Source organism: Urocampus carinirostris, chromosome 7, assembly GCF_059441175.1.
Source record: "Urocampus carinirostris isolate Australia breed hairy pipefish chromosome 7, RoL_Ucar_1.0, whole genome shotgun sequence".
NCBI lineage: Eukaryota > Metazoa > Chordata > Actinopteri > Syngnathiformes > Syngnathidae > Urocampus > Urocampus carinirostris.
In genome coordinates, this window is record NC_142355.1 from 21,781,097 (window position 1) to 21,803,689 (window position 22,593).

Genomic DNA, 22,593 nt, shown 5'->3' on the forward strand with positions numbered 1-22,593 from the left:
GATACCAATTGCCCGAGCAGATATCGTACGGATGGGGTCGATACCGGGCAGGCCGGGACGGACAGGATTGATATCGAAACAGCATATCAAAATTAAACAGGACAAACTAGACGGGAACAAAAACTGGAGAGAATAATAAACAGGACAAAAATAGACAGGAACGAAACTGGAAACTGATATTAAACGGGATAAAATAAACAGGAACAACACCGCACAGGGAATACCAGCAGGAAACAGGACCAAGTCAGAACCCACGTCTTGCGGGGCAGAGGTTCGTTGACGGACTGACAAAGGAAGAGTGAGAGCACTGAGCTTAAATAGGGCGCCCAGGCAACCTTGACAATACTGGCACGATTTGTACATAACCTAAATTTCAAAGAAAAGTTAAGAAATAAAAAAGACTGATTAGCTATATGGAGATCATTGTTTTTTTTTTTAAGAACTTTAAAAGAGATTTATCATTGGCTTTGGTTTACAAGAATTTACACTGTATTTTTGAAACATTAAGTATTATGTGTACTTTTATGTTCAATGCTTTTTTGTTGTTTGTTGATTTTTTTATTTGATTTCCATTATAACATATTAGTGTGTCCTTCAGAAGATTCTTTATAGAAAGTTGTTTTAAACTGCAGGTGGTTCCAGTTTAAAAGTTGCTCTCACACACAATTATTTTACACTACCAGGCACAGACATTCAATTTGGTGTCTCACATCAGGACATAAACTGTTTTAGGTTTCCCAAGATGTTTGTGCCAGAATTGAGTTTTTCAGAGGGACTGTTGCTCACTCTAATCAGTCCTTTATTGGCAAAACATCCCTGTGCACATTGGAAAGACACACTTCCTAATGCTTTTAAATTAGGATATTTCTTGCTCTGTTCATCTTTTGAATAGTGGCGGGTAGATGAGTTAAACACTAGGGTCGTAGGCGCACCATTTCCTGGGGTGTGTCTTGGGCAAGTACAGCCGGGTGGCGACCATCCCTCTCCAGGATAACAAATGTTTCCACCCGTTGTCGACTGTTCAGATAAAAAAATGATACAGTCACGGTTGCCATGGCGCCCAATTGGCCCCGCCCATGTGACGCCAGCTCCACCTTTTTGACAGATTGGCTCCCTGTCAGTATTTAAACTCTGTCCTGTCAGTCCCCTTTTGTCGGTCCCTCTGCGAATCTCTGTTTTTACACGACAAGCCCTTTTTCGCCGGTCTTGTTTTTTTGCTCCTGTTTGTCTCCTTGTCTCCCGCTACGATCTGTTTTGATATTGACCACGTCTGCTCTCCCGTCCCGAATTACGACCTGTTTTGATCCCCACCACATCTGTTCTACTGCCCCGAAGAACAATCCGTTTTTGATCTCGACCACGTCTCCTTTCCTCTCCTGGCTCTCAACTTGTTTCTGATCCCGACCACGTTTTTGCTCTTCTATCCCAGCTACTGACCCGTTTTTTTCCATTCTTGACACTGCCATCGTTCGCCACGGAAGTCCCACTTCCGCGTTCAGAGCGACGTGCTTCCCGCGTCCAGCAATCCTCGGATTGTGGGCGCAACCCTTTCCCTTTCTTCTAATAAAACTTGTGAGAAACGCTACGCGCGTGGGTCCTGTTTCTGTTCTTGTCCTGACAGATACAAGAAAAAAAGGCCGCAAAAAGAGTTCCTTCTTGATGGATAAAATAGCCTTTTACTTCTACAATTGGCAACCTATAAAACTTAATGTAAGACCTGTTTTGGGACCAAAAGGTACATTTAGAACCATGTTCTGGTGATTTTCGGATCCTAAGTAATTGAATGAAAATGCCGATTGATGATAATTATCTTGTTCTTTTCATTCAATTGGGTAGTATATATTTTTATTTTATATATTTCTTTATTTTTCAAGTTATGATTTTCTACTTTGCTACTGTGCAATCCATGGCTTCAGAGAGACTTTCTACTTTACTGACTTTTGACTTTTTATGACTCCTTTCTACTTTGACAACCAATCAAAGCCTAACATATCCTTGTCTTCCTGTCCCTCGGGATTGTTCATGCCATTTTTCCATCTCTCTTTGTCCCGTTTCTTCAGGATCAGCTATAAGACGGCTTACCGGCGGGCAGTCAGGACCATGTATAGGCGCCGCTCGCAGTGCTGCCCCGGTTACTATGAGAGTGGAGACTTGTGTGTTCGTGAGTATCTCTTTTCAATTCTTTTTTTTTTTTTTCCAGTGCTTCCGTCCCCATTTCTAGAAGTTAATTTAGATGGAGGCCAGTTCTTGGTGATATTGTATCTTGTCTGTTCCTTTTTTTGTTCTTGTGAACGACAGCTATGAATTATTATATCCCACAATGATAAGTTAATTCTTAACACTGCTTGTAATAAAATATCACTTTATAACATCCTTTTCAGTATAATTCTCCAAGTAAAATTTCAGTCCTTTTTCTCCTATTTTCTTTACATACAGTACAGCACATCCAGAAAATCATAGAAACTAGACATTTTGTTACAATGCATTATGGAAGTTAAGCTAAGGAAGTGAAATCATGATTTTTTTAAATTTGTAGTCGTTTTAAGTTTTTAAGGTGAAAAAATATTTGATGATTTTTAAAGGCCCTGTTTTTGATCGATAACAATGGAACGGTGTGGCAGGTAAGTCAGTTGTTGTTTGCGGATGACACAGCGCTTGTGGCTGATTCTGAGGAAACATTATGAAGGTTGGTAAAGGAGTTTGGAAGAGTATGTGGTAAGCGTAAATTATGTGTCAATGTTGGGAAGAGTAAGGTGATGAAGTGTTTACGTGATGAGTGGGCATGGCGTTAGAAATAAGGTTGCATGGACAGGTGCTGGAAGAAGTTGAAAGCTTTAGGTACTTGGGTTGTGATGTGGCTGCAGTTGGTGGAATGGAGTGCGAGTTGGTGGAATGGAGTACGAGGTATTACACAGAGTGAATCAAGGAAGCAAGGTTTTAGGTGCTCTGAAGAGTTATGAGCAACAAGAGTATGAGTATGGATGTTGAGAATGTGATTGTGCCGACTGTGTTGTATGGTGCAGAGACTTGGAGCCTGAACGCAGATTTGAGAAGGAAATTAAATTTTTTCGAGATGAAGTGTTTGAGGAGTATGTTAGGAGTGACAAGATTGGATGGATTGAGAAATGAAATTGTGAGAGACAGAACTGGAGTAGTTGTGGAACTGAGCAAGCGTGTGGATAAGAGAGTACTGGGTTGGTTTGGACACATAGAGAGGATGGATGAGGAGCGAATGTTGAAGAGGATCTACAGAGCAGAAGTAAATGGAAGGAGACCAAGAGGAAGGCCGCGATTGACATGGATGGATAGTTTTATGAGTGCACTGCAGAAAAGAGGTCTAAATATAATGGCGGCTTGAGCTCTTGTTGGTGATAGGAAGGAGTGGAGAGATGTTGTAAAAGGATAGTGGGATGTTTGGACGCGTTCTAAGGGATGGGCAGGGCACCTGCATGATGCGACAGGGGTAAACCAGTGAAAGCTGTCGGGCCCTGCTGTTGAACAAAAGAGTGTGTTGTGTCACCCTGACCCGAGTGACACGGCCGCTTTCTTGTGTCCCGTTTCATGTGGAGGGACGAAAGCATGACCAACTTGGGTGCCGAGGTGCTTAACTTGTTTGGGTGTTTGGGCATTTGGGTTGGCCATGGTCCAAAAATGTTTGTGTGTGTTTTTGTTATTTTCTTCCCTTTTTATTTTCTTTGTTATTGTATGTGTTTGTCTTGCTGTCGGTCACTGCCTTTTGAGGGATATGACCAAGATAGATAAATATGGCATATTGCACAGCATGCATTTCATTTTAGCGCTTGCACTGAACTGTACTTTTTAGAAAGGTCCCTCTCATTTTGTGTTATGATATTAAGCAAAATATTTTTGCCTGCACTTGTATTTGATGAGTAATTATTAATACACTGTTGTTTTGATATTTTTGATAATTAACCATTGACCCCTTTGCATGTGATATCAAGTTGCCTTCTCTGGCAGAACAAGAGCCATGACGAACGGGAGACCATTGTTTCTGATTTAATGCAAACTCAGCCCCAAACTCTAGACTCTATTATAGTATTAGCAAGCTAACCACAAGTCTTGCCATTCAATAATTTTTCCTCGTCACATGGACTATTCTCATAATGTCAGATTACCTATCTACACGCTGTATGACTGTGCTGACCGTCAGCAAATGCAGAGTGAGGCACACCATTCTCTTGCCTAATGGCATAGGGCCCTAACGGCATAGGGCGATAGTGAGACCAAATATTCTTAGCCTCAAAGAATACAATTAGTGATAGTATTAGCCAGCTAACAATAAGTCAAGCCATGCAGTATGTTTTTTTCTCATTGTATGGACTTTTTTCATAATGGAGGGTGTATTTATGCCTTCATTCAAATGAAGGAGCGGATAGACTAAATCTTTTTAAGCTACACTTTAAATGTCGCTTTCTTACTCAGCCGATCAAATGATGAATAAGATGTAGGTTCATTTATTTGTCAATTTGACTGTGCCTCAAAGGACACAAACTGCACCACATCATATCCTTTTAACCTCAGTAATATTTTACAACCTGTCCATGACCTGATGTTTTTTGAAGTCCTGACCCACTATTTGATCTAGTAAATGTAAGGATGAGCCTACTTTATACAAGACATAACAGATAACCCTTGATGAGCACCTCTACTGTTAGCGAGCCACCCTCCATGCCATTTTGATCCGCTTTAGATGACTGGGCCTGATTTAACACTCATGCGAACCCTTTTACTCCAAGGAACGCTCTCTGTATACTCTTCCAGCTAAATTAATTTAACTGAAGCTGTACAACAATGACAGAACTTAATGAGCCAACAAGGTTCTGGTGGAGGGACTATTAAAAGCAATCAGTGTTAAAAAAGCGCAAGCTGTAAAAATAAGCCTGAAGTAGGATGCTGAAAATAATCCGAAATATATTGTACTCACATTACACACATTTTATTTTTATCTCGACCATAACTTCACTCATTCAATGCAATGTTTTCTTTGTCAGTGGTTGTAAAAACTGGGGAGTAAGGACCTTTGAAAGGTGAGTATATGGAAATTAGAGGACCATGAAATATTTGTTAATGTGCAGGTTTATGGCTTTCTTATGGTATTATTCTCTCACGCGGAGTTGTACATGTGAGGCTGCCTATTTTCCAAAATTTCATTAAACCATTGCTTTTGTCCTATTAAAATATTTATTTCAGGTTTCTAGAAAATTCATTAAAAACTGGCACCAAAAGTGTTGGATTTTGCTCACTGAATAAGGTTAGGGAAAGTTGGCACCTTGACATTGAATTTATTAAATTGAGGTCAAAGCTTTCATTAAATACATTCCTTAGTATTGTGGGGTAGCTATTACTAAGTATTCAACGATTATGAAAACTAATTTTTAAAATGGCAAGAAGGGTTTAACAGCAAATGCTTTAAATTTGGGACTACAGGCCACTACTTTTTGCTATATTTTAAACAATGCGGCTTTTAATATGGTGTGGCTTATTCTTTTTTTTTACGTGGCAGCAAACGAGGAAAACGGGGAGCTGCTCTTTTCCATTACGCAAAATCAAAAAACACTGTGGTGACATGTGGAAACAGTTCTTGTACCCTTTTAAATGAGGAATTGGTCATGTTTTTTGTAATTATTATTCATATGATATATGACAGGAGCACGTAATTGACTCTTTACAACGTTCTCACAATATTTTTAACTTTTTCACCCGCAAATCAAGTCCTACAGCTGATTAAATACTGTAGCAGTGAAAGTTATCCATCAAAAACACTGCACTTCTCCTTCTGTATCATTGCTGTCAATGTCAGATCACTATAATTTCCTTTATTCCTCGAGGAACGATAACAATAATAAAGCAATTTGTTCCAGTACTGTGGAAACCATCAATGATCACACAACGACGACTTCCACATCTACGTTACAATCAAGCACTATTCTCCAGAGTACGATTGCCCTGGCGCTGTCGTCTTTATAATATAGGGCTCACATTTTACGCGAAGGAGCACTCATTCAGGTTTTTTCCCGCGCAGTATGTGCTTCAGGTCTGTGGGAGCACAGCGCTGCTGGTGTTCTGCAGCCAAAGGCGTCAACACCAAATTCCCCACGTGGTTGGCACTAGCTGTGAGATGTGCTTAAATGGACGTGGAATAGTTTATTTTTATGTCTGTTTAAGCCTGCATCTTTAAATCTGGTGCGGCTCATTCAAAGACATAATTTTTGCATGCAGCTTTTAATCAGGTGTCCTCTGTCGTCTGGAATTTGCAGTTCTCTTTACTATGGATGTTAAAATTTTACAAATAAAATCAACTTTTAGGGTAAACTGTATTGTCATTGCTCTTGATTTTGCCTGGCTCATTACGGCACAACACAAAACTAACAAGCTTTACTTGTTCCTGGGAACTTTAAATTTCATTAAATTATCATTGATATAATTTTTTTTTACATTCAATTTTTTTTCTTGATTTAAAGTCACTATTTTTTACAGAATTGACTTCTCCTCCTGAGCAAGATAGATACAAATCAGAACTATATACAGTAATTCTATGGCCGTTTATTAGTGTTTGTTTTAAGAGTGCCAAAATCTAGCGATTTTTCCTGTGTACAACAAACATTATCCTTTCTATGCTTTAAATTAACATCTGAAAACTAGGAATGTCCTATACTACACCTAAATCCTGTGTAATATTATTCTGCACTGAAAGCTAGCTTTGTCTTCTGCTATGTCGAAAGCCAAATTGTACTTTAATAATGTCGAAACTTACATTTTTGATTGGGGCTGAAGATTATCGCTGCCTCTCCCAGGCTAAACCCCGCCTCTTAAAGCCACATACTACACTTTACAATGTTTAGTTGGTGACCTGAAAGGGACAAAACATGTCTTGTTATACAATTACATTAAGAGTGTTTGTGTTTCAAAAAAGGCAAAATTTACAAGCTTGTGACGTTTAGTTTATCCAGGCAGATCTTGTTTGTCAAGACCCGAACGGAGACAGGACCCACTTGCGTTGCGTTTCTCACAAGTTTTTATTGGAGGAAAGAGAAAGGGTTGCGCCCACGATCCGGTGATTGCTGGACGAGGGAAGCAGGTCGCTCTGAACGCGGAATTGCGACTTCCGTGGAGAACAATGGTGGCGTCGGGAACGGAAAAACGGGTCAGTGGCCGAGACAGGAGAGCAAAAATGTGGTCGGGGTCGGAAGCGAGTCATAAGCCAGGAAATGAGAGTAGACGTGGTTGGGGACCACAAAAGGTTGAAAGCCGGGACGGGAGACTAGACGTGGTCAGGATCAAAAATGGGTCGAAGCCGGGGGACAGACAGGAGCAAAAACATGTGGGAGTCAGGGTCAAAAAAGGCTTGCCTAGTGTTAACTGAGGTTCGCAAACGGACTGTCAAAAGGGGACAGATAGGGGTGGGTTTAAATAGGGACAGGGAACCAATCAGAGTCCGAGGCAGTTGACGCCAAAGGAGCGGGCACAGGTGATTCACATTGGTAATCATGACAGCGTTCTCTGTGATCTCTACTTCTTTTTTATTGTACCATATTAGATACATATTGTATATCATGTTGTGGATATTTCCCGACCATGTTCTTTTCCCTTTAGTAAGAAATTGATATCCCACTCAAAATTTATTTGACGCGTTTGCACTCCAAGTGAGACTGACTTTTTGCTTGTCCTTGTCTTTTTAGCTTGACTGCTCTCAGGGTGGCACAGCTCTGGGAAGCGGGCCAGCAAAAGGGTATCGGCCTCTACGATCTTCTAGGGGCCATAAAGAGCGAGTCGCAGTTTGATCAATAATGTATTCATTAACCATTTGACCGACGGTTAAAGTTATGGATTATGTATTCATTGAATACTTTTCACAGTGTTAAGCAGGGGAATCCACCATTGCATTTCACGAGTAGTTAGATCTGAGTTTGATTTGGCGTCAAACTGAGGGGAGAAAAAGTTCCCCAGCCTCCGCTTTGGGACTCCAGGCACCCAGGGGCCGATAGGGCAGTTTTGTTTTCTGCTGCCTCTGCAAACTGTTTCACCCCCTTTAATCCTAGCACTCTCACTTCCAGGATTAAGAGATTTGTAGTCCCCAAGCTGTTTTGCATGCAGTGACAAAAGGGGGCATTATAGCGTGGATCGACCCAAAACAAACTCAATTGGTCTATTTCAGGACACTTTGTCGGGTGTATCTAAACTAACTTGTTTACTTTCATACTGATACAAAGTAAGGAAAACTGCTTATGTGGTTTGTATTCAACGTTCGACAATATTTATGAGGAAAGGGAGGGACCTAACCCTCCTGTAAAAAAAAACTGATGCCACTCTAAAGCCTTTTTTTTTTCTATTTATCGCTTATGTTGGTTTTATGAGTACATTCAGATATCCGAACCACTGTGCTAAGAAAAATGATCCAAGTTCCCAAAAAACACCATCAACAATGTATTTTTGTCCACAAATGTATCCATGTGATATTAGTAATAACAATATCAGTAAATGTTTTCCATTAACTAGCAGAAGCTACACTTAACTTACAACAGAATTAGGGCTAATCAATACATGTTTTTCAGGCCAATACCAGTACAAGTATGCAACTTTTGAATAGCCACAGATATTACTAGTTATTTTGCTTAAGGATGTGCGAGTACCAATAGCAGGTATCTATATCGGTGCCAATACCAGGCTTATTTTAAGACATCAATACATCAACACGGTAGCTGTTACCATGGTTGACTGGTCTCAAGTAGCAGTTACACAACCGGAAACTAAAAATCACGCAAATATACTCATTATTTAATACAATTTTTAGGAAAACATTTAATTGAGTCTGAAGTTATTTTACATAAAAAATATCACTCTTTGTGAGGGAGGAAACTTTATCTAATAGTAGCAGTGCTGTGTAGTATCTATATCAATAAATACATGGGATCTTATTGGATCTTAACAAAAGTCATATTGAACACACATAAAGTTGATACATAAAATGTCAATTGAATAAACAAATTGATATTAATTAATGCAATTTTAAGGAGAAAGATTCTGATATATGTTTGAAAATATATATCAGTGAACTTTTTGGGCTAGTAGTAGCGTTGTCTAGTGTAGTTGTCTATGACTAATTGAGAGTTTGATATCTGTATCGTATCGATATGTGAAAGTGAACATTCCTACCTATAAACAATTTCTATTGGACAAATTATAGATAATTATCCCATTCCAATCAATTATTTCCCCCTTATATTTCATGAGAAATCATCTGTCTTTCTTTTTCATTTTTTATTAAAACGCTTTGTATTAATGAACATAACCATATTTTCCAGACTCGAAGACACCCCTAAAAATCCCAGGAAGGTATTTGTGCATTCTGATAGGTTAAACAGTCTCTCGACCTTTTCAACAATGAATGTCAGAGAAGGGAGAAATCAGAAAGACTTTCAACATAATACAATAGAAGCTCTTTCATTTGCGTCTACAATACATAATAAACGCAACGTAATGACATACAGGTGAAGAAGGGAAGAGACCATTTAACTCAAATAAATTAATAATAAGGATAACAATAATAAAGAGTTTGTGTGACTCAGTAAAGTTTAACTGTTGTTGAGAATGTGCCCTTTATTTCCTGGACAGAAACCATGTCGTCCTTGTAATCAGACATAGGCTCGCTACAGTTTAACTGTACGGGTCAGGTGTATCGATATTTCGTTCTGTGTGCATTGTTACAAAGAATGACAATAAAAGTAAATTATCTTATCTTATAATGATGGTGCTACTTTGGCTTCGCAAGGTTTACGGTCTTCATTGCTCAATTCACATTTGGAATGATTGAGGGAAATTGCGAAGGTTTTATTTTATCTTTGGAACAGATGTACTCATGAAAGAGCCATTTCTGGCTTGGGAGCCACAGGTTCCCAAGCTCTGCCATAGGTGAATAAGAACCCCCAAAGGTAATATGCGAATGTACTCAGTAACCCTTACTGTAATCTCTACTTCATGCGCCTTATTGTCCTGCCTTTGAAAAATATATGATAAAAAAAACATTTTTTGTGCGTGCGCCTTATAACCCGTTGTGCCTTAAAGTGCAGAATATAATATACTTCATATAAGTCCAACAAAACTCACAAGTGGCCTTATAAAGTCCTACTCATCTTCGGATCTTGGAGTGCATTATCCTTTGCCATTAAACGTGAAGTTTCTCCACTGGAGTTCTTCCTGAATGCAGTTGCATGACCTTTGATCTGTCAGAAGCTCTTTACTACCTTAATCAGAAGCTCGCCCGAGCAGAGGATGTGAGGAACTCATTTAATGTAATAGGCCTGATGATGACAGCTGTACAGAAACAAGGGTGGGAAACTCACTAATGACAGTGTTCGGTATCTCTGCGGGCAAAGTTCGACAGTGTCGTTCTTGTAAACAGACAACCCCACTCTCACCTATTCACACTTACATGATGTCAGCCTTGTCTTAGATCATTGAGTCGCAGGATAAAATAGATTTTTGTTGATGCTGCTCTACCCAGTAACACGTTGGAGAAGTGATGATTTTTTTTTATACAACTGGAAGAATTTCTGTGCCTTTGATATATCTTTGTTCCTGACTTTTTACAAGCTTCAAGTATAAAGTTATAAAGAACGTTTGAAATATGGGCGTTTGATTTTTGCTCCCATAGATTGATTCCACCATTGCCACTGTAGAAATATTGCTATTCAAAAAAAAAATCCCCTTTAAAAATACCAGTGTCTGAAATAACGTCTTCCCGGATGCTTGGGGCGTGCATTTTTTATCTCGGGTGTACAACTTCCAAAACATCTCTGCCCGGGTGGCCGACAACATTTTCAAGAAAAAAAAAAAAAAGTTTTATTTCAAATCAAACATTTGCTTTATTCCGATTTGGAAATTTCGAAATTTCAGTTAGTTTAGCAATTTGCATTCTCAGCAGCCAATCAGAAGCCTGCATCGAATAACTGCCGGACTTTCCCGAGCGTTATAAGGTCGTACATTTGCTTATCATTTTCCAAAGTAGATTCACAGAGAACACAAAAAAATGGATAAGTGGTTAGGAATGAAGCCAAAACCTCAGCCCAGAAGAAAAATTCAAAAGAAGATATCAAAATTTATGACGCTACAAAATGTAAACGTACATTAAAAATATCGTGGAAAGAGAAGTTCAGGTGGCTTGTAGCAGACGACGAAACGCAAACATTGCATGAATGAAGATACGTAAATACGTTAGTTCGTTCGTTCGTTCGTTGGGGTTGTCCATCGATTCGATGATGACCATCTTCTTTTATTTGTGAGTCTGCTGATGTTTGAACAGTCCGATCCTGGATTGTGGTCGGAGACTCAGGTAAAAGAGGATACCTGCGCAATGACGGTTTTTAAAGTGGCGTAAGGGGTGCGCTTTCCCCAACGCCACTATCTTGATTGTAAAGAAGATGGTTCCAGTGGCAAGGGAGACCCTAGACAACCGGCATCGTTCTACAACTGCAGGCGGCTAACGGGATCCAGGTCTGTAGGAAACCGCCTCAAAGCGTGCCGCCACCAGCTTTTGGGATCACTCTTAGTCTGGACTCTACCCTTCGACCTGTTCGGCTTGGGTAACCCTACCAGGAGTACGAGACTCCCACCGACATAGCTCTAGGGGTCATGGAGACGCGCAAAGTGCCCCACCACGATAAGGTGGTGATCCGTCGGGACACTGCGTAAATACAGGTACATACTGACGGCAGATGGAAAACAGCGATACATGCAATGAATGTCATAAGTAGATTTGGAATAAACTTTATTTTGAAGTGTTGTTCTGTTATATATTCTGATTATCAATCCGTAAAACAATGTTTTTTTTTTTTGTGATTAGCTGTCTTATTGCGTTTCAAGTTTTGAAAAATGGGGCCGGCAAATTTACGGTTGGGCAGGCAACTTTTCAGAGTTGTCTGCCCTGGTGTCCGCTAACTTTTTGTCATGAGTTTCAGACACTGACATATACATAGTAGTATATACATATATATAATAGTGTACAGGCACCTTGTAAAGGCCTGGTTCCTCCATCCATCCATCCATCCATTATGTGCACCGCTAGAGCCCATCCCAGCTATGTTCAGGCAGTGGGCAGGGGACACCCTGAACTGGTTGCCAGCCAGTCGCAGGGCCTGGTTCCTATCAAGTTTAATTTAGATATTTTTAAAGTCAGTTTGTTGTGGTTGGCAACTAGAGTTAGCTAGTCTTAGTAGATGTACTTCAACACTCATGCTCGTGTAAAAAAAGAATAAATATGAATTGTATCTTGTGACTTATCAGACAATTTTGTTGCTTCTGTTATTGCACTTATTTTCATTGCACTATTGTTCCGATTCTTTATCCTTGCATCGTTTTTAGAGCAACAACAATATGATAACATCGAATAATATTGGTGATTTAAAGCGTTGGCGGAGCCAGTGACGTCACACGCAGTGCCTAACAGAGCCAGGTGGAGTGCAAACTAAGGCGCTATTTTAAAAGGCTACATTTAAACTCATGTAACAAGACGGACACGGAGAAAACTATTCAACTGAATTCCACAAAAAAGTGCGCCACTTGCAAGCTTTGCAAAAGCGATATGGCATGGCAGCACCACGACCGTGAGGCAACACTTAAAACGAAAACACGTTAGATTCACTAAGTGTCACAAGCCAGGAAAGGAGACAGGACCCAATAGCGTTCGCTTTACTCAGTTTTTATTAAGAAAGAGAGCAGTGCTTGCATCCATGATCCGATGATCATCGGTCACGGGTAGCTGATGGCAGGAACGCGGAAGTGGCACTTACGTGTCGAGCGAGGGTAGTCGTTGACAGCGTTAAAACAGGCCGATGGCCGGGACGGAGGAGCAAAAGCAGTAACGAGTCCAGAAACAGGTCCGCAACAGGTATCAGGCAGGAAAACAGCGCAGGATAATGTCGTATAGAACAAAGCTTGCCTAGCTGAGAGCATAGGTTCGCAGAATGATCTGACAGCTTCCTTGCGGAAGACGGGAGTTTAAAAAGAGTCCAACAGCCAATCAGGTCCCGTGGCTGTTGGCACCAACGGGGGAGCCGCTGGTGCCCCGAATCAGTAATCCCGACACTAAAGAGGATAACTGGAGGTCAGGGTACGCCATTACATTATTTGTTTTTATTCTATTTTTATTTGTGTTTTTAAATGTGGAAACGTCTTTGTCTCTGGTAGCTAGCTGATGTTCATGTCTGCTTTTTAGCCTATTAATGACTGCATGTGCGCGTGTGAGTCCAATCATCTTAAGCAGAGTTTAATTGTGCTTTATATAATCACGCTCAACTTTCACACAAAGGTTGTAAGAGTGAGCATCAAGCTTTAACTTTCTGGCAATGTCGGAGTGACTAAGTGAGGAGATGTAACGTGAGTCTCTGGTTTGCTTGTTAGCTTATTAATGACTGTGTGTCTGTGTGAGCGAGATACTTTTTAATTTCACTTAAATGAATGAATGAAAGGAAGCACGGCAGCGGGGTGGTTAGCACGTGTGCGGTACAGTTCTGAGGTCATGAGAGCGAACCTTCCTGTGTGGAGCTTGCATGTTCTCCCCGTGCTTGCGTGGGGTTCCTCCGGGCACTCCGGTTTCACCTCCACATTCCAAAAACATTCATGTCAGGTTAATTTTCCGGTCCAAATTGTCCTTAGGTGTGAATGAGCGAGTGTGTGGTCCCTGTGTGCCATGCGACTGGCTGGCAACCGGTTCAGGGTGTCCCATGCCCACTGCCTGAAGATAGCTGGGATGGGCTCCAGCACCCCCGTGACCCTACTGAAGATAAGCAGTGCAGATAATGGATAGATGGATGGATGAATAAATGAAGTTCATTTGGGTGCAGCACTAAAACACTATCACTCACTAATTAACAAAAGAGAACAGCACTTTATTTGCACTAAATGCACACACACAAAAGCAGCTGAACAATCCAACATAAACACAAACATGTGCATAAAGGGAGTAGGCTGAAACCGAGGGTTTTAAGTGCCCTCCCCTATTACACTTATAATCTTAAGTTTAATTGTGCATTATGAAAAGATCAACTTGCTCGCAATTATGTTAATAAGTTCAAGATTAATGATCAAGTTTTAGTTTTCTGGAAAAATCTTGAGTGAAAATTGTGTTCTTGTAAATCGTGCCATAACGCATACTCTACTTTCTTATTCATCGGTAAACCGCAACAATGACAAGCTTCATGATGAAAAAGAGGGATCATGCACGCCACAGCAAACATCTGTCATCACGGAGAGCATCCTCAACATGATTCTCAATGACATGATTAGGTTTTGTTTTGCATTGCAATGCAAAGGTCTCAAAGATGGAAGAGTGAGTGAGTTAGGGCGCAAGGGTGATAGGGGTTACGTTTTGCTTGTTAATGTTGAATGTGACTGGAATTTCAGATTTGCATTCATTTCTTGTTCCAAAAACTCATGTCCCTTAAACCACAAAGATACTTTTTTTGTACTTTATAAAAAGAAGTATACATTTTCATGTGTATAGCATACATTTGTATGTAATTTGTTTGTTATTTGACAAACACAGATTTTTTATTATTATTTATTTTTTATTCTAGAATATTCTGTTTTGTAAACTTTTTTTCCTATTTATACACAACATTTTAATGTCTGAATAAAGAAAAAGAAATGAATGTGTTTTAAAAAATCTGATTCTTTGATAATTGGAAAAATAATAGACGGATTAATCGATTATTAAAAAAATTGTTAGTTGCAGCTCCAATCATTATAACTTTAGTTATTTACAAGTTTACCCTGGAGTGCCATGCAGGACAGGCCCAAGCCTTCATGGGGCCCTAAGCAAAATTATATTTGGGGCCCCTACTACTTGTTAATTTGCATACCTAGTAGAACTCAACTCCATGTTCTACTCCAGAAGTGGGAAACTATTTGTAGTCAGGGGCTTCATGTGACATTATACTTCTTTTTAAAGGGATTAGTAATCAAATTGGTTTTGAAACGACCACAATTAGAGCTAAATAATATATTAGGTCCTTGTTTTAAAGACTTCATTTGTCATTTATTTTTGAAGTGTTACTGTAGTTTTTTTTTTTTGTTTTTTTTTTCGTATTTCTGAAGTCTGACTTTTATTAAGGTTCTGTAGTAGATTTTTTTTGTAGTGGGACTGTAGTTTTATTTTTGTAGCATTAATGAAATAATTAAGTAATTTTTATGCAGTATTTTCATAGTCGTTTTTTTTTTAGAATTTCAGTATTACTTGTGTTGTATTTGGAAAGTAAATTTTTTGTTGTATATCTCTAGAATTTTTGTAGTTTTTTCTATTATTACTATAAATTTATGATTATAGTATTTTTGTAGAATTACTATAGTATTACTTTTTTTAGTATTGTTCTACTATCACTGTTGTATTTTGTAGTATTTCCCTATATTAATGTTTGTTGTATATCAGTGGTATTTCTGTAGTATTTTTGTATACAGTGTTACTGTAGTTTTATTTTTGGAGTATTCTTTTAATAGTTCTATTGGAGAATTCTTGGAGTATCGCTATAGGTGTAATTTGCAGTATTTCTGTCGTAAACCTCTTGTAGTAGGATTTTTGTAGTAATATCGCTTTAGTAGTTTTTTATATTATGGCATAATGTATTGGTATTTTTTAGTATTTCAGTAAAAATATAATGCATTTCCAAAGCAGTATTTTTGTCGTATTGTCATCGTCGTATTTTTGTCATATTTCTTTAGTATTTTTGTACTATTACTGTAGTAATATTTCTGTAGTATTTTTGGAGTAAATAATTCTGTGGTAGTGTTTTGTAATATAGTATTACTGAAGTAGTATTTTTGTAGTAATTCTATACTATTTTTTCATTTTCCAAATGAAAGCAAAATAATATATGAGGTCCCTGTTTTTAAGCACTATATTTGATAATTAATTTTTTAGTTATTGTGTAGTATTTTTGTCATATTTCTTTAGAAGCATTTTGAGTGGATACACAAAGTGACAATTGGGACAATGTTGGACCCCAAAAAACTTAACCACTCTTTGGGGCCCCCAAGTAGTTGTGGGGACCTAAGCAGCCGCTTAGCTCGCTTAAGCCTTGGGCTGGCTCTGGTGCCATGTCTAATTTTGTTGCAAACAGTGTTTCACCACGTTGATACCAATGACAATAACAACTATTCTATTGCGAATAGTGATGGGCCTCTGCCCAGAGTGAGTGGCCACAGATTAAGTCCAATGATAAGAATAGTTTGGAAATGATAAGAACGATTCTTATTAGTCTCCTGTAATAATTGATCTCAGCGTAATTGCAGTTGGCTTCACTATTTTCGGATTTTATGGTATTGCTCACAATATCATTTTCGGGGGAAAAAATGATTTGATAAGGTTTGTGTATGATGTTTATTACTATTATTATTTTATTATAAAACTTCACCCTCAATTTCCCCCAAAATGTTAAAAAGGATGTCAATTACCGTTGATGTGGGTTATTTGGTGTCCATCATGTATTTTTGTACTTAGCCGGCTCAGTGTATGAAAAATAAAACATTTTTGTTTGCATGTATTGTGCTTCAATGGGCTTTGAGCATGCCAAAAACTTTACGTTTCCTATGCCAAAACCAATCTTAATCTTCAACGCTGAAAAAATTGTTGCCTAGTTCTGTGAATAAGGGTAGCACAGTGTTTTTTTTTAGCCTATACTGTCAGGACCAGAACGGAGACAGGACCCACTTGGGTAGCGTTTCTCACAAGTTTTATTAGAAGAAAGAGAAGGGTTGCCCCGACGATCCGGTGATCGCTGGGCGCGGGAAGCAGGTCGCTCTGAAAGCGGAAGTGGGACTTCCGTGGCGAGCAATGGCGGTGTCGGGAACTGAAAAACCGGCCAGTAGCCGGGACAGGAGAGCAAAAACGTGGTTGGGGTTAGAAGCGATTCATAAGCCAGGAAAGTAGAGTAGACGTGGTCGAGGACAAAAAAAGGTCGAAAGCTGGGACGGGAGAGTAGACGTGATCGGGATCAAAAACGAGTCAAAGCCAGGGGAGAGCCAGGAGAAAATAACAGGTGGGTGTCAGGGTCGAAAAAGGCTTGCCTAGTGTTAACTGAGGTTTGCAGACGGACTGACAACAGGTGACAGAAAGGAGTGGATTTAAATAGGGACAGGGAGCCAATCAGCGTCCGAGGCAGTTGGCGGCAAAGGAGCGGGCACAGGTGCATCAAATCGGTAATCATGACATATATTTGTGTGCAACTTTATTTTGACAACCTCATTATGCATGTTGGGCCAAGTATTACATAATCCAAAGTCATTTTTTTGCGAAAAAATTATGGTATATTGTATGTCTGTCCTTAATTTTGGCATTAACAGTGATATTTCAATTCAATGAATATGTGGGCGACATCGCTTACGCAGTACCAGAACTAATATCTCTCAATCTCTATCAATCCCACGATCCATCCTTCTGTCTTACGCTCTCCTCTCTCACTCAATCCATCTAGTCTGCCCGTTGCCTTATACTTCTATCAAGGCGTGATTGCAATATTCCGTTTACTGCCTGTTATAAAATAGATAAACTGCACAATTACAACGACGATAGATGACATAATGTCAAATAAAATTTTAATCATTTGTTACTTTAGCATGCCAGCAAGAATGCCTTTATATGAACCAGGCAGACTTTAGACATCCATTGGAAGGTTTGAGCATAAACTGAAAGTGACAACATACAGAGAAAAGAAAACTATACAATTATAAAATATGCAAAAAAGAAATTATAAATTCATGCATAATCGGTTATATTTCTTGGGTTTTTCAAGGTGATGATATGCTGTGGTTGAAATGTATAAAGATGTATTTTCTATTAAAAGGATTTGTCTTTCTCATTTTGCAAGAAACGTACTTCAGCTGGCCTTTACCAAGTTCACAATAGTCTCTGAATAATTTTGAGTGCGATTCGTGCTTGTCCTCGAAACAAGGAGGACACAATCTATCTTTTTGTTATCCATTTGGAAAGAGGAGCAAGATAGTGGTTTGACCGTGCGCAACTATAACTCTTATTAATGCTGCAGCACATTTACCAATTAGCTCCATTGTTAACTGCCCCGATAACACCTCTTGCATAATGAGCTAGATTAGCCTTTTATCAAGATGAAAGACTCAATTTTCAGATTCCTCTGAAATGAGTTTGGCGCCGTGATTCATGAATTTCAATTAAATGAAAAGGCCTACTCCTGTTTGATTATGCCGGGCCTTTTTTTTTGGGGGGGGGGTGTTGAGCAGCGCCATCCAGATCTCGGGATGAAGTGCGCACTTCATCTTTTCTCCCTGGGCAAAACTTCATTTTCATGTTTCTTTTTTGTGACACGTTTGCATTTTTTGCCTCTCGGTAGCTGATCGGAATTTGCTGATTGAAACAAAATCAAATCAGCTCGTTGTGGTGACTTTGAATCGGTCTCCTTGTTTTGAACACTTTGCATATTGCGGCCTCATTGATTACAGGTAGTCGATCCCGCGCTTCCGTCAGCACAAACGTCGGACAGACTCTTCTTTTTTTCTTTTCTTTTTCCCCTCGTTTTAATTAGACACTCTCCTTGCCAGAATACTGATGCTCAAACATCGGCCCTGCATTATCTCTCAATCTCTGGTTTACCGTTTTTGCCTCGGGAGCATTTCCGTGATTAGCGTCGGCTTGTTAGGGATTCTCCTTCTTCCTCCCCTTTCCGGCCTCATCTCTCCTGCCGGCAGCCGAGTCTAATCGAAGCCTGATCGAGTGATAATCTATAGTTGTGGAGTTCTGGAATTCTTCCAGGTCCCGCTGACCTCTCTGCCTGCCAGATGAGCGCCATGATACCCTGCAAGAGCTGGGAAGAATCAACTCAAAGCTTAGCGCCGACCTGCTGTCTAGCCGCAAAAAACAAAAGGAAATTGGCAAAGGTCCGATCGGGATCTGGGGTTTGTTGTACTGCCCTTGGTTGTATCAGTATCCACTGCTGATTCCTGTCATGCTTGCGTTCTTTCCCCATGATAAGAAAGCACCTTTCTTAACCCAGCAACCCTCATGACCTTGCCTTTTCACTTTTCTCTTTCATTTTAAGTGCTCATTCTCCGTGGAGATCTTTTTTTGTTTCATAAAACAACCAAAAAGCTTCAAAACCCCCACCCGGAGGTTGCAAACCTCCCTGAACACGCCTGGAGGAATACAAATCAGATCCTGGCGGTGGGGTGCCGCTTGCTCAATAGAAATGATCAAGACAACACAGCCACTTAGTAAACACTGCAGTGCACAGCCTCGCTATATTCAAGAATCGGTACATGACAAAGCACCGGCTGATCAAATTAGATGGGATTTACAGCCCTTGCTGTCATGCCTCCGCCTGCTGATAACAGCTCGATCTGGAAAGTAAAAGTGTGATGAACTGAGATGATGATTAAGTCCGCGCTCTCTGGAGAAATTGTTCCATCGGCTGTCAAATAATAGAGATGGATGTTGAATATGAGTGTTTAACAATGCAACATTTTCCCGCCTTTAAACTTTGTGTGAGACGCTTTTTATTCCAACACAAACTCAATATTTTCTGTCGTTACACGCTGTGCCCAGGGCGCTTTCTCTAGCTATGATTGGATGGCGTATTTATGTAAAGAAAGTCTTTCTCAACTTGTTTACACTGCAAACTACAATAGACTTTAACTAACTTCAAGTTCCACCATTATGACCGCTATTGAGTAGAAGCCTTCAATAGCAAGATGGAGTTTTTTGTTCAGTGAAGAATACTGTACTTTTAATTCAGAGAAAGAGTTTGAAAGAAACATGTTAATATTCAATATCAATTCATGGGCAAAATGTACCTTATGTCAGAGAAACAAAATCCTTTACAGCAGAAAGGCGGGGAACAGTAGTATGCAGAAGGAAATTGCTCAATTTTATCCTTTCAAAAAGAGCATGATTTTGTTCACTATAATTACTTTCTTCCATACATCAGCCGAGTAACTTTAACCTTCTTCCATAATAGTAGGTTGCAGCACCTACTAATTATCTGCACATAAGGTAAAGCATTATATTCAAAAACTTGTATTGTATGATGAAGCTGTTTAGGAGTACAGAGCAAAAAAAGTAAAATATACAAATTAAAAGAAAAATCTTCATTTTGATATTGGTTATTTGCTCATTTTAATTATATTTTACTGAATAAATAAATAATAGTCAACATGGTAAAAAATGTTTTTTTGCAAATTTTAAGTGTTTTTACTATTATTATGATTTTATTAAAAAAACACTAAAAGAAATTGAATGAAGTTGAAAGCTTTAGGTACTTGGGTTGTGGCTGCAGTTGGTGGAATGGAGTATGAGGTATTGCACAGAGTGAATCAAGGAAGCAAGGTTTTGGGTGCTCTGAGGAGAGTGATGAACAACAAGAGTATGAGTATGGATGTTACGAGGGGACTGTATGAGAGTGTGATTGTGCCGACTGTTTTGTATGGTGCAGAGACTTGGAGCCTGAACGCAGATTTAAGAAGGAAGTTGAATGTTTTTGAGATGAAGTGTTTGAGGACTATGTTAGGAGTAACAAGATTGGATGGACTGAGAAATGAAATTGTGAGAGACAGAACTGGAGTAGTTGTGGAACTGAGCAAGCGTGTTGATAAGCGAGTACTCGGTTGGTTTAGACACATGGAGAGGATGGATGAGGAGCGAATGTTGAAGAGGATCTACAGAGCAGAAGTTAATGGAAGGAGACCAAGAGGAAGGCCACGATTGACGTGGATGGATGGTGTTATGAGTGCACCGCAGGAAAGAGGTCTAAAAATAATTGAAGCTAGAGCTCTTGTTGGTGATAGAAAGGAGTGGAGAGGTGTTGTGAAAGGATAATGGGATTGTGGACGCGTTCTTAAAGATGGGCTGAGCACCTGTATGATGCGGCAGGGGTAAACCAGTGAAAGCTGTCGGGCCCTGCTGTTGAACAGAAAAATGTGTTGTGTCACCCTGACCCGAGTGACATGGCCGCTTTCTGGTGTCACATTTCTTCTGGAGGGACGAAAGCATGACCAACTTAGGTGCCGAGGTGCCTAACTTGTTTGGGTGTTTGGGCAATTGGGTTGGCCGTGGTCCAAAAAATATTTGTGTGTTTTTTTGCTATTTATTTCCCTATTATTTTATTTGTTATTATATGTGTGTGTCTTGCTGTCCGTCACACCTCTTGAGGGATATGACGAAGGTAGATAGATAGATAGAAATGATTTTTTTAAAAAAACACACTAAAATAAATTAAAGTAAAACAGGTGAAACATAACGTAAAATCCAAAATGACTGCAAAATTATCAACCAACATGAATAACTTGAACTATTGTGACGACAAAAGATAAGACAACACATTATACAGTGGGACCTCGGTTATCGCGGTTAATGGGGACCAAAACCACCCGCGATAAGTGAAAATCCGCAAAGTAGCGGCGCACCTTCAAAAAAACAACAACAAATATATATTATTATTATTATTATTTTTTTTTTATTATTATTTTTTAGACCTGGTTAATGGGGAACAAAACCACCCGCAAAAAGTGAAAATCTGTGAAGTAGCGACGACCCTTCAAAAAAAAAAATCTCATCACATCTCATTATCTGCACCGCTTATCCTTATCAGGGTCGCGGGGGGGCTAGAGCCCATCCCAGCCATATCCGGGCAGTGGGCAGGGGACACCCTGAACCGGTTGCCAGCCAATCGCAGCTGCAAATCACATAGTTCTTTATCGACGCACGAGCCGAGTGATCCACCGCTAAGAGTCGTACAGCTGGGTGATTTTCCGTCCGCCCGGGACGATCGGAGACAAATTCACGACAGGGTTTTTACTTGCGCCGCACCGCGGGTGTCGTTCGGTCACTTCCGTCGAGCAAGCCCCTAACCCGCAGCGCGGGCGCTTTCGGGCGCGATACGCACGACACCGACACAGTTACGGGGGTCCCGCGCACATCCGCCACCTTTTGCCCACCGCGCGCGGACGGCCGCCTGTTGTCGCGCCGCGCTACTGGGGTCATCGGACGAGCGGGCTCCCTCCAGTTACGGGGGTAGCCCGATCACGCCCACCACCTCTTCTCGCATGGCGCCGTGTGACGCCGCGTCCGCCGAACTCGCTCCGTCGCGCGGCCCGGGAGTGACACATTCATCATAGATCTAGGCAATAGATCTAGTTTCTTGATTTCTCTAAAAGAAATGCACCAGATCGATGTGTTTAAATCTAAAGTGTACAAAGTTTTTTTACGGAGGACTAAGACAAGACTGTCAGTCCACCAAGTTCGCAAGTCAAGTCACTTTTTTTTCTTAACAGCCTTAAATCACAAATGTCTCAAAGGACTCCACAGGCCACCATTACACAATCCCTGATGTGAAACCAGCATGCGTGAAAGGAAAACTAAAAAACCTCAACAAGAGGAAAATAAGAAACCTTGAGAAGGGGCCACGCAAAGTTATTAGGGAAACACTGGTATGAGTTATGTTTTTTTCTTTTTCTTTTATTAACTGCTACGGAATTTAAAAAGTTTTCCTTCGATTTGATTATGAAATAATTAGGCACTTCTTTTTAGTTGAGATAACTTTTCAGATTTAATGTTCGTAA

At 40.0% G+C, this 22,593-nt stretch overlaps 1 protein-coding gene across 1 annotated transcript in view; it reads left to right on the forward strand.

Annotated features, from left to right (window-relative positions):
• The window catches only part of megf11 (multiple EGF-like-domains 11), a 208,907-nt gene that overhangs the window by 49,406 nt on the left and 136,908 nt on the right, over positions 1–22,593 (forward strand). Inside the window, exon 5 of the mRNA XM_088340142.1 lies at positions 2,061–2,161. Within this exon, the coding sequence (XP_088196268.1) occupies positions 2,061–2,161 (101 nt within the window). The remainder of the gene's footprint in view (positions 1–2,060; positions 2,162–22,593) is intronic.